The sequence below is a fragment of the Pezoporus occidentalis genome, unplaced genomic scaffold (assembly GCF_034315485.1).
Source record: "Pezoporus occidentalis ecotype Australia unplaced genomic scaffold, CSIRO_AGI_Poc_V1 ctg27, whole genome shotgun sequence".
In the NCBI taxonomy this organism is placed as follows: domain Eukaryota; kingdom Metazoa; phylum Chordata; class Aves; order Psittaciformes; family Psittacidae; genus Pezoporus; species Pezoporus occidentalis.
In genome coordinates, this window is record NW_026914611.1 from 2,534,600 (window position 1) to 2,547,037 (window position 12,438).

At 37.2% G+C, this 12,438-nt stretch overlaps 2 protein-coding genes across 2 annotated transcripts in view; both read right to left on the reverse strand.

Moving 5' to 3' along the window:
* Positions 1-12,438, reverse strand: part of LOC134166689 (T-cell activation Rho GTPase-activating protein-like) — a 1,836,444-nt gene that overhangs the window by 620,106 nt on the left and 1,203,900 nt on the right. The gene's annotated exons all lie outside the window — the stretch shown is intronic.
* SLITRK6 (SLIT and NTRK like family member 6) lies at positions 865-9,112 on the reverse strand. Its single transcript, XM_062624571.1, has 2 exons — positions 8,594-9,112; positions 865-5,390 (listed from the first exon to the last, which is right to left on the reverse strand). Exon 2 carries the CDS (start codon positions 5,373-5,375, stop codon positions 2,853-2,855), a length of 2,523 nt encoding a protein of 840 aa, XP_062480555.1. The 5' UTR covers positions 5,376-5,390; positions 8,594-9,112; the 3' UTR covers positions 865-2,852.

The window sequence follows — 12,438 nt, forward strand, 5'->3', positions numbered from 1 at the left end:
CACAGTTGTCCTCAACATTCTGCCAAATAACTGTTAGCAGCTAAGCAAAGTGACATCTGTGCATGTGGCAATTGTCTTTAGTCTGAAGCTACTTCTCTTAAATCAATGCTTGAGGGCCTGAATCATCATGTCCCTTCATCTTGCCAATTGCAGGGTATTATTTTTACTCCCATTTTTTACTAGTGGAAATAACTACTGAAATGAAAAAAACTGAAACAGTAAACCCTGTTATCAAGTACCATGAACCATTTTGTTCTGTGGTTTTGTTGGGTATTTTTCCTCTGTACTAATTTGAGATCTCTTAAAATCCTACAACAAACAATGTTAGAGGGTCTGATTTAATATTCAGTTTTCTAGTATCACTTCCATTGACTGAATTTGATTTTCATTGAATCTTAACTTCAGATAAAGAAGTTACTTGGTTTGTTTGGGTTTTTTTGAAAAGTAAATTGCTTAAATGCAGATATCTAGTGTCACTTTGATGCTCTAAGCCACTCCACCAAGGTTCCAGTTGCTCATCTAGATCAGTGCATGGGTTTCCATAAGTTGCATGACACCCCTATGAAGCCCATTCACATATCTTGAATATGCAAGGACAGCTAAAAATAACTGACAGTTATTTAGATAATTAAGTTAACGTAAAGTTTATGTAGCTGCATTTGCCCTTTTGTCTCACCCTTACCTGCAGAAATAGTATTTAGCATTCTGTTTACTTATCTGGAATAATGACAGCCATAAGACAAATACATTTTATTGTTGCTATACCAGTTACTCTTCCTAATCCTCCTAAATACAAAGGTTTTCTGAACTAAATTATTCACAGTCATAGGAAGCGGAAATAATACTTGTTCTCTAACTAAACTGAAATTTTGATTTTTTTTACTTCCATAGCAAATTTATAACACCTCAAAAATCTTAATGAGGAAGTTGATTCGCTAACAGAAACAACATGTGGTCAGATCCTCAAATTACACAAATTAGTCTAGCACCATCAAGGTCATTAACTCTATGCAGATTTGAAAGAAATGAGAATCTGAATTTTGTATGCAGCACAGGAAATTTTCTCTCAGAAAGGTATGTACAAACAATATGAAGAACTCATATTTGTATATACAAATAGGTAAGATGTCAACAGTAAGGTGAACTAAACAATAACTTTTATCAGGACTTCAATGAGAAGTTTAGCATACATAGGTGGATATGTACTAATGACACTGATCTTCAGCTCTACAAATACAAATTAGAAAAGAAAACCAGTTCATGCATAGTCAGTTTACAAAAAGATTTGCTTAGAGGAAGATAAATGCAGGTCAGAATTTGTGTTTTGGCACTATGTCATTCATGCACAAAAATTGAATGGAATTACTGCACTCTGGACAAGATGCTTCTGTCCATATGACAAGAGTGAGAATCGTTGTGTTTATTTCCCAAACAATTTTAAACTTGTGCATGCAGGAGTTGCTTCCTTCTTTACAAGAAGGAGTGTCTTTCTTTTAAGAAAAAGACATTAAAAAACCCTCTTTATTTCTTTCTCATTGATAGAGAGCAGTTCCTTGATTTGCTTGAAAGGCAGCCAGGAATAAGCTTTTTCTTTTCTTGTCAATTGAAAAAAAAATACAAAATTATACAGAATAAATAGCAAATATAAATCTAGCAAGAATTCATTGCAAAAATAAACCTGCAGTGTTCTACTTTTTTTTTTACCTATTTTTCCCACAACACATTAGGTTCTAATTTCAGAAAATATAACCTATTTTTGTACAAACAGCTAAATACTATCATTCTTCCACATGTCTGTACTGTTGCAGTTGTTCTGTCTGGGAGCTGCTTTAGGGTAGGATGGAAAAGGACCTGTATTTGCACTTTGAAGTTCCTAGCCACAGCAAACTAATTTTTTTTCCAAGAATATTTAAAGCCAGCACAGAAGTTACTTATATATAGATATAGATATATATTAAAAAAAAAAAACAACCCAGACTTATTAAACACAGTAACATATTTACAGTTGATTCTCAGTAGCTTTTCAAATTGTCCAGGATTATGAGTTGAAACACCAGTGATGCACAATATTTTATAGCAGCAGCTCAAGAAAAGATTGTCCAAACTTAGGTAAAGCTATCAGGTAGGGAAAGTAGGAAAAGGTTTGTTTTTAATTCAAAAGGCTTGCTTTTTTCTTCATTGAAGATGCTGGGTAAAAACGGTTACATATTTTTTGCTCCACATACTGATACAGAATGCACAGAATGAAGTTTCATGTAAAATACTTAAATATTTGCAGGTTCTGGGTGCACAGACAAAAATATTTTTTCTGTGTGGGTTGTTTTGTTTTTTTTTAACTGACATTTAGTATGCCATTTTAATTCTTTCATATTTATTATAATAGTATGTTAGGTGCAGCTGTAGACAGTGGTCATGAATGCAGTGCATGTACTAACCTAACCAATCCACTCTAACCTTGTAACTACAAACACAGGTGTGATTTTTTTTTTTTTTAAAGGAATCTAATTAAATTGAGTGGAAAAAGAAGTAAATAGAACATATTTTTCCATAGGTCAGGTACAGAATGGAGAGTGCCATACACACTTTTTAAAAATGTTGAGGAATATTTCAATAACCAACCTTCCTCCCACAGTTCAATCACACAAAGTTCATGTTTAACTTGGGGTAAGACATATTGCCTGCACATAACCCCATGGCTTCCCACAGTGATCCCTGAGTTTTTTTTTTGCTAGGATTACTGCTGTGCTTAAGGTCTGACTGTTGACATGTTATTATAAGGCACTTTTATTTACAATGGTTCCAACTAAAAACAGAATTACAGAAATTCGTCCGCAGCCCGAAGTAGTATCACTTCATGTTTGCTGCTCCAGGACTTCCAGGTAGTCAGGCTCAGCATGTAAATTAGCTTTGAGTTCAAAATACTCATTTTTAGTTTGTTCTAGAATAACCTTACTTGGCCTGGAGTACATGAGTGTCTCCATTAGCTTCAGCTCTTCATGTGTTCCAGGATAATGAACTTCCATGTCAGGCTGGAACTGGACAATATTTTTTCTTAGATACTCTGTGATCCCTAGTTGCTGAAGTTCTCTCTCTTTTTCAAGAATGTTTCTATACAAGCAGCTGGCATCCTGAAAAGAAAGAAACTCTGCAGACTGATCTGTAGCCTTATATTTGATGTTTGAACCTGTAAGAGGTGAACTGTTCCCTCTTTCCAGGAGACTTCGGCAGAGATGTTTGGAATCATAAGCTTCCTTCTCACTTCCCTCTTCCTGTTGCTCAGTATGTTTGGGACTGAAGGATGGGCTGCGGTAGACGTGAACCGTGGGAGTAACCATACGTTGCTCATAAAGAGTTGCAGATGGGTGCTCCGTTGTGTGGTGTGTTGTCTTATGCCCACACATGCTATACTGAAGGTGAACGGGGCTACTATCCCTCATTTGATCATCCGCTTGTTTCTTTTTGCATCTTCGTCGCCGATGAAGAACAAGAACAACTATTCCTGCTGCACAAAATACAACAGTTATAAACACAATTAGAAGTCCTAGTATTAGAACAGAAAGTGGGACAGCATCTGTAAGGGACCTCAAGATGGTGTCTGCGGTGTTGGTAGTAGTAGTAGAAGTTGTCACAACTACAAAACTGGCATGAGTTGGTAAAGCCGGGCTGTTTATTAAACCTGGACACAAGACTTCACTGTTCAGGGATTTCAGCTCTTTTTTTGCCAGGTGTCCTGGAGATTTACAAAAAATATCACCCATCATTGTATTCTTACTCAGTTTTTGTATCCATTTCTGCAACGCAACAGAATCACAGGTACAGTCCCAAGGGTTGTCTTCAAGTTCAATTTGTACCAGCATATCCAGTTCATCCAAGACACTGCTCACAGGCAAATGAGAAAATTGGTTTGTTTTCAGATTTAATCTGGTAAGTGGAACACCTGAAAAGATATGGGGTGGCAAAGCCTGCAGAAGGTTGTTATTCAAATAAAGGACCTTAAGTTTTGGCATTACATTAAATGCCCCTGGCAAAACTTCGTTGATGGCATTATATTCAAGGTACAAGTATTCAAGGTGCTGAAGGCCAAGGAAGAGATTCTGACTCAGCTTTGTAAGATGATTGCCATTGAGATATAATTTCTGCAGTCTAGTCAGATTTGTGAAAGATCCTTCCTCTAGGATTTCAATGCGATTGTTCCCCAGGTGAAGCATTTCCAGGCCAGCATAGTCCACAAGATCTGATTTCAGTATTGCCTGAATAATGTTTCCAGCTAGAATTAGCTTTTTAGGATTTGGAGGAGGGGGTCCTAAATCAGACAAGCTTTCAATATTTCGCTCCTGGCAGTGCATGAGAACTCCTGAGAGCATATGGCTGGTGCAGTGACAGGGGACAGGACAGTAGATTCCTGGAAACTCAGTAGTAGGCTTTGAAGTATGAAGCACTAAACTTGGTTCTTTAGTAGGAGCTTTCAGGATAGGAATCACCTTAGTTGATAGGTGACTATCACTGATAGAGGTGGTTACAACCAAGGGCAGTGACCCTGAAGGATCTTCAAGTTCATTGGCAGGATGAGTAGGACAAAGTGATTCTTTTTTCAATCTACTTAAGATGCTACCTTTGATAACTGGAGGACTATCGCATACAATGTCACCTATAATTGACTGAGGAGGCATGTTTTCTAGCCATATTTTCAGCTGCAGCAAATCACAGTTACAGGCCCATTTATTGTCTTCCAACTGAAGGTCTAGTATTCTACCAATGTGTTCCAAAAAACCAACATAGGGCAGTGTCTGTAATTGGTTTCCACGAAGGTCTAAATGGGTCAACGGCACAAAACGAAATATATTCGGAGGAAGATACTCAATGGCATTATCATTCAAAATAAGCACTTTAAGCCTGTTGAGCTTGCTGAAGGCACTTGCTTCAATCACTGTGATGAAATTGTTGTCTGCTTGAAGAAACTCCAGATTTTCCAGTCCATTAAACATACCTTCTTTAAGTGTTTCTAAAGAATTGTGATTGATATGAAGTTGCTTAAGAAGGCTGAGACCATTGAAAGCCCCAGGCTCAATATCTGCAATATTATTAAAACCAAGATGTAGAGAGATAGCATTAACAAGGTCAGCAAAATCATTCACATGTAACATAGTCAGGCCATTGTTTAACAGATTAAGATGGAAAGGCCGTGATGGTGGGACATTTATTTCTGATACCATCTTGATGCCTCTTTCTTCACAATTTATAATCATGGTATCATCCTTTTCTTCACAGGAACACGAACTCTGACAAGATCCTCTGACTGAAGAAAAAGAAGACTGAGAGTGGAAAGGATCAGATGCAACGACAACTGAATATAGAATAAAAATCCAGAGCTTCATGTTGCCCAGCAGAGTCTATAAAAAATTAAAAAAAATATAAAAAAATAAAAAAAAAAGAAGAAAAAGGAAAAGTAGTCAGGTAATGGTTTCACAGGGTTGATTTTTATTTTTATTTCTGGGATGTAGAAGAGCAATAACAATTCCTAGTAATTCTCATTAAGCTACCTCACTTTGCAAACAATATTATATCATGCAAAACATTTGAATTATTTTCTAAAGAGAGAAAAATATAATTTAATGTACTGAATCAATAAGCAATAATAATGGGAGTGCTTCAGTACTTCCATGCTGATACCCAAAGCAGGAGATAATCAGGAGTGTGTTGACTTTATATTATATAGAATGTTTTGCCAGTGGACAAAAGTAATAAGTTACTGCCCTAAGCAATTTATATCAAGGCTAATATAATATTTTGGATAGTTGCTTTGTGTCACCATATAGCACTGCAGATTTTTAGAGTACATTACTAAGCTCAACTTAATGTTGTCTAGCTGCTGAAGAGAAGAAAGATTTGGTTTGGTTCAGCAGTATGAGGTGAGAACAAGCCCATTCAGTCAGGATACAAGGAATTTCTCCTTTGGTTCTGCATTGTGTGTATAAATCAAAGGTATTTCCTCTGTAACCCTTGTACCTCCAAGCCAAAAAAAAAGTACACAAAAATATTAATTTTTCTTTACTGAAATTTTAATGCATGTATTATAGTTTGTGGATATTAAGTGAAAGCGGAAACACAGCACATACTAGTGTAATATGTTTGTAGATAACATAAGCATTAAATAATTGTGTACACAAAATAAAAAAGAACAAACTGACAATGCAGTACAGTCAGAAGAAATACGTAGGCAAGGGTCAAGCATTATTTTTAGATTATTAGGCTCCTTTCAGTTATTATAATCATTAATTACTGCAAAAGATCTGAAACATACATGGTACTAACTATGCTTTACAAGTTAAAAATGACCACCAGTTATGATCTCTATGTTATGTAACTTAAATTATCATCTGTCAAGCTGATCTTGAACTTTGAAATACCTGACAAATGCATCATTACAGTACAACTGTGGAGTCACAGGCAAATTTACACATTGCACATTGTTATAACTGGTGTTAATTATTTTTTGCCACACTTTATTTGAAGATTCTTTTTTTTTTTTCTGTCAAGGTTGTCTAACAAGAACACGGGTAATAAGAGATGGAGTGAAATCACTGTTTATAATCTTTAATTAAATATTTCCACATTTGCTAAAAATAAATAAATACTTTTTCAATTTCATGGAAGATTTAAAACACAGAACTTTTTGGAGGGTGGGCTATTTATTCTAGGACTGAACTAATCAGCTTCTTAAGTAACCTATCTAATAAGGGTCACTTAATCTTTCAAAGAAAGCTACTGAAACATGAAATATACAGTGTCACTGCATAACCATCTGAAGGGTTAATTTCAGAAAGAGTAGAAACCTTTTACAAGAATCTACTCAATTACATATAGGAACACTCTTACAGTGTGGCCATATAATCTGGCATCTCATCTATATATTTTAATTATCATGTACCTTTATTATTAGCAACACCATTTCTCAAGGCTTCTCTTAAAACAGATTGCAAAGATTTATACATGTAAACACTTAAGTACTGTGGTATGAGTATCACGCACACACAAAAAGGAACAACAGCACAGTGAATTATGATTTTATCCATTAGCAGTTCCTAATAAGTGGGAGTAGATGTATGATTTTAGAATAGTGACATTCATAGTGTAAGAAAAAATGTCCTTAAACATATGACCTTTCATCTTTGTTTCTGTACTACAAATAATTTTATTGTCTCCTGTAAAACTCCTTGAACTCTAGCTGCCTATGCTTAACATACATGTCTTTAAGTTTGTTTTCCCCAGAAGTACTGGATGAGAAACAACATGTCAAGATGTTATTTTGAAGTATGCAGAATAATTCTAGAATCATATTAAGCTAGACAGTAATCCTTGCTTTACATGCATCCATATCCCTTCCAGTGACCCAAGGTAAAAAAAAATGCAGGCTTTTGACACAGATGCCAGTTTTAAACCTACTGTATGACTTATTAGACTTCATTTCTGTACACTTTTTCTCTGTAGGAATTCCAGCTTCAATCTGCATCAAATTTAAACTGCAGTTAAAAAGTCCCTGAGCAAAAATAAAGGGGGGGGGGGGGGAACCATCTGAAAAACATGTTGCATTCTAGTGCTTATTGAGAAATTAGCTTGTAAAAATGAGAGCCCTCCTCTCAGAGATGAAAGTAACAACATTTGTCACCAAGTGGAAAACATTCTCATTTTAATCATCATCGTACTTTTGTGAGTACCACTGCCAGAACTCTCACACACACATATCTTCAGAGCAAAAATTAATAGGGCCGTTGTATTCTTGTTTTTTTTTGTCTCAACACTTGGGGATATGTAATGAACCTCTCAGTGGGCTACTAGTGGAAAATAAAAGCTGCTTTTATCAACATTTAACTAAATTCATAATAAAGTAAAATTTAATTTTAAAGTCTTGACAAAGCTGACCTTTTTCACATGGTGAGGTTTTTCAGCAAATTCTGCATGGTAACTTTTACCTGCTTTCATGAAAAGTCACTGCTAACTGCACATGGTAACAGCTTTTTGCAGTAGGCACTCTAAAGGACTGAAAAAGTCACAGTTCTATGAGGCAATGCTGAATACTTTCAGAAGTAGACCCTTTATAGCAAAGGCATTACATGCTTGGCAAATAATAATCAACGTGGTTTTAAAACACTGAAATAGTTTGCTATTTTACTTGGGGGGGGGGGGGTGTGTGTTCATTTGGATGTTTTAATTCAGCTATTTTAAAACTGCATGTTGAAGAATTTCAAAATCTCAAATTAAGAACCGGTAATTTCTAAAAGCCGTCAGGACTGTTTATCGAATTCTGAAGGAAATCACAGACATGCATCTAAGACCACTCTTTCACTTCAGGAAATAAAAACAAACACCCATTCGTCCCCCCTCAAGGGATCTGAAATCAGCGTTCCCTTAACACACACATTCTACACAGCCGGCAGTTTGAATAAATGCAACTGGCAGACTGTTTGAAAAAACAGTATAAACAGCCATCATTTAACATAAAAGTTACACAAAGTCGTGCATAAAAATAAATTTCACTGTTACTGAGAAATAAATTCCACTGTTAAATTGATTAGGTAACTGGAATCTTTCTTACCTGTACAGCAGTAACGCTCCCTGAAACGCTCACTAATGCACAGTTGAAGCAGCTGCTTCAATGCGATGTGATTTTTTCCCTGTGAAAAATGCACACTTTCTTTTTGCTGCAAGCTCTGGCAATACTACAGCTCCATAAAGTTAAAATCCTTGTTCAGAAGACAAAGTACAAAGCATTCAATCGAAAAAAAAATCTTCCAGGCAGCGTGCTCATTAGTCTATCCTGTAAGTAGTTGTCCTTCTTCCTCAATTAAAATTCACAGCGTACTTCACAGCTATGCTGACTTATCTGCATATAGTTAACTGTTTACAAGCATTTGGATGCAGTAAACAAACAAAACGCTCAGCAGAGCTTAACTGGATCACTTGGTTTGTCAGATTTTTAGATGCAAGCTGCTTCTGTGTGCTCTCTGCTCTTTCTAGTCTTTCTTGTTAGAGCAGTTTGTTATTAGTCAGATTGCCACGGGCACGGAGGTAGGCGTAAATAAAGAGACTTCTTGGCTTTTGACTCAGCCTTTAAGCCCTTCCCCACCAGAGAGCTTTAATCTGCGAGTGTCATTTAATACAAGATACAGCTCCACCTTGAGACGGATCAGCTCCTCCTCCTGCAATTTCTCTCACCTCCTTTTTTCCTTATCGAAGTGAACCTCGGAAAACAAAATTCAGCTAAACATCTCCTAGATTGCTTAAGGTCTGTAATGGCTGATTTTTAAGAACAATAAACACCCACTGCAGCTCTTGCAGTTTGTTCTCTTGGCCAGATCTTGCATCTAGTTTATAGCTGCAAATGCTTGCTTTAGAAACTGAAAGCATTCCAGCCCAAATACACTCCACAAAGCACACCACAAGGGAAACCTTGTCGTCTAGAAAATATGTCAATCACAACGAAGTGTAGGATTATTCAAATATATAAATGAAACAATACGGGTCTCGATCCAGTCTGCTCAATGTGACAGGGGTAGGGATCAGTATGTACAGTTACACATACTTTTTTTCTGAGAAAAAATAAGTTGTGGAATATTAGTACTTATTCTTGCACAACGATTTCCAGCAGTACTTTTAAAACTGCCCATCTTGTTCTGTGGGAAGAAAGATGGGTTGATTGTAATTGTCTGTTTTACAGATGCGAGATTGCATTGTATTTGCACGAAATATTGCTTTGATAAAAAAATATTCTAGGTATTCTTAAAGGCATGTTTTGTGTTTAAGGGATTATTTTCTTTGTGCTCATAAACAAGTAATTAGCAGGTACAGTAGGGCTACAGGAAAATGTTTTTTCCATGCAAGGAAGATTTTCCTCATTCCTCCAGCACTGAATGGGATAGTTTTCTATGCTGCAATGATGCAGAGAGTTGACCAATGTACAGGGGGGTTGTACAAGGGGGTTGTACAAGGGGGTTAGAGGAATTTGCTTGCTTAAACAAAAGTATTGTCTGTTGTAAGTGCCTGCTAAGCAGAACAAAGACACCTGGTCCTATTGATAAGCAGCTATTGGTAAGGAAAAGCAGACGCCTGAATCTACTGATAAGGGGGAGAAGCAGATGGTTTATGGCTGGGATACCGACCAAACCCTAAGGCCATATGTGAAGACTGAAAGGTGAAAAGTGCAAGAAGAGGAAGACTCATTTACTTCATCTTGAAGGCCCCTACCCACAGGAGGAAGGCTCAGTTACTCCATCTTGAGACCCCTGCCCACCACCAGAGGGGGCACTGCGCAGCCCCTTCTAGCTCATTATAATACGAAGCGGGGACAGGACATGAATACGTAATATGTTGTGCAACCTTATGAATATATATAACTTTAGAGAATAAATGTAGAGGGAAACAACACTGAGGTACGCATGACTTTGAGGAATTATCCTCGTGCGTCTCAGTGCTGAATAAAAAGCATACCTACTTTACAACTTTAACGAGTTGTGGAGTCAATCCGCGCCTCAGCAAATATTACTTCCTTGTCCATCCCATTGCCACAGAGACACAAAACCTTTTGGTGAGCAACAGTAGCTCTGGTGCTTCAGTGTATTTACCCTGTAGAGCATAACATTTCTGGTTGGATCTTATTGTGTCCTGGATTACTTTACAGATTGTTTGCTACAGCCTCAATACCACTCAAATTCCTGTAACTTCCTTTGAGCTGTTAGTTCTCCAGATGGCCTCATTTGCCTTTGAAGGGGTATTGTGAAGTACTGTTCCATGTGGTGAAGGCTACTGAGATCTTGTCCTATACATACATACATACGTACATACGTATATACACACGCATGCATATACGTAAATACACATAGACAAACGCATATGCATAGATGCATATAGACATATATACATACAGATACATGTATATATGCCTTTGCATATTAGGATGAGTTCTTTTAGTATTTTTCCACAGGAAAGATATGTAATTTAGCAAAATAATCATTTACATTCATTTCAACACATCACTTATTTGACTGCATTTTCCTAGTTTTAGTGAGCCTTGCCACTCTATCTTGAATGCAGACATTTGACTTTTAAAGCTCAAAGATTCTCAGCTACCTGTGTCCAGGCAAATAAATCATCATATTCTTTACTCATTTTGAATTTATGAATTGCAAGTCAGATTCTTTCTAATTTTTTACCGAACATATTACAGGTGCTCACACTTAGACTCATAGAATGGTTTGGGCAGGAAGGGACCATAAAGATCTAGTTCCAACCCCCCTGTCACACAAAGGCACACATCATACTAGGCTAGGTCGCTCAACACTTCCAGGGATGGAGCATCCACACCTTCTCTGGGCAACCTCTTCCCAACACCACTGTAAAGAACTTCCTAACATCTAATCTAAATCTACCATCTTATAGTTTAAAGCCATTCCCCCTTGTTCTGTCCCTACATCCCTTTGTCAAAAGTCCTCTCTAGATTTCTTGCATGCCCCCTTTAGGAACTCGAAGCTGCTGTAAGATCTCCCTGGAGCCTTCTCTTCTCCATCTGAACAAGACCAGCTGTCTCAGCCTGTCTTCACAGGAGAGGAGCTCCAGCAATTTGATTATCTTTGTGGCCCTCCTCTGGACTCACTTTAACAGGTCCACACACTTGTTACATTTTAGGCCACAGACCACATTATTCCTGTGAGGTCTCATGAGAGCAGAGTAGATGGGAAGGATCACCTCCTTCGACCTGCTGGTCACGCTCCTTTTGATGCAGCCCAGGATACAGTTGGCTTTCTGGTCTGTGAGTGCACACTGCCAGCTCATGTTGAGCTTCTCGTCAATCAACATCCCAAGGCCCTTATCCTCAGGGCTGCTCTCTATCTGTTCTCCGCCCAGCCTGTGTTTGTGCTTGGGATTGCCCTGACCAGCATAAGGACCTTGTATTTGGCACCTTGCACAGTTCATGTGTGGTTAATTTGTTTGAGATGGAGAATATCTTCAGAGATAGATACTCATATGTTAAAACATCATTCTTTGCTTTTCAGGTAATAGCCAGGAGAGTAAAACCTGACCAAAAAAAAAAAAAAAAAATCCAGAAACCAACTACTAAAAATAGGAAAGCATTTCCTAATCATACACAACTAAAAATCATCAGGGATAGTTACCAATAATGTTTATATCATTACACACACTGCATATTTAAAAGGTTTATAAAAATACTGCTACTGGTTGTTTTTCTACCATAGTTTTATGAATCATTAAGCAGGTTATTATAAAGAATGTGTTTCGGCAAGTACATCTGCATGGACAGTGTGGAACTGATGTGGAGTTTATATCCTGTACTTTAAACATTCACCTTTATTAATTGCCCTGACAATTCTAAAATTTGTGAAGCTGTATAAATAACATCTAAAACTGTCAGGCTTACTTAATTCC

What these genes read in the sequence shown, in the direction of transcription:
- SLITRK6 (XM_062624571.1), bottom strand. Translation starts at nt 5,375, where the DNA reads ATGAAGCTCTGGATTTTTATTCTATATTCAGTTGTCGTTGCATCTGAT.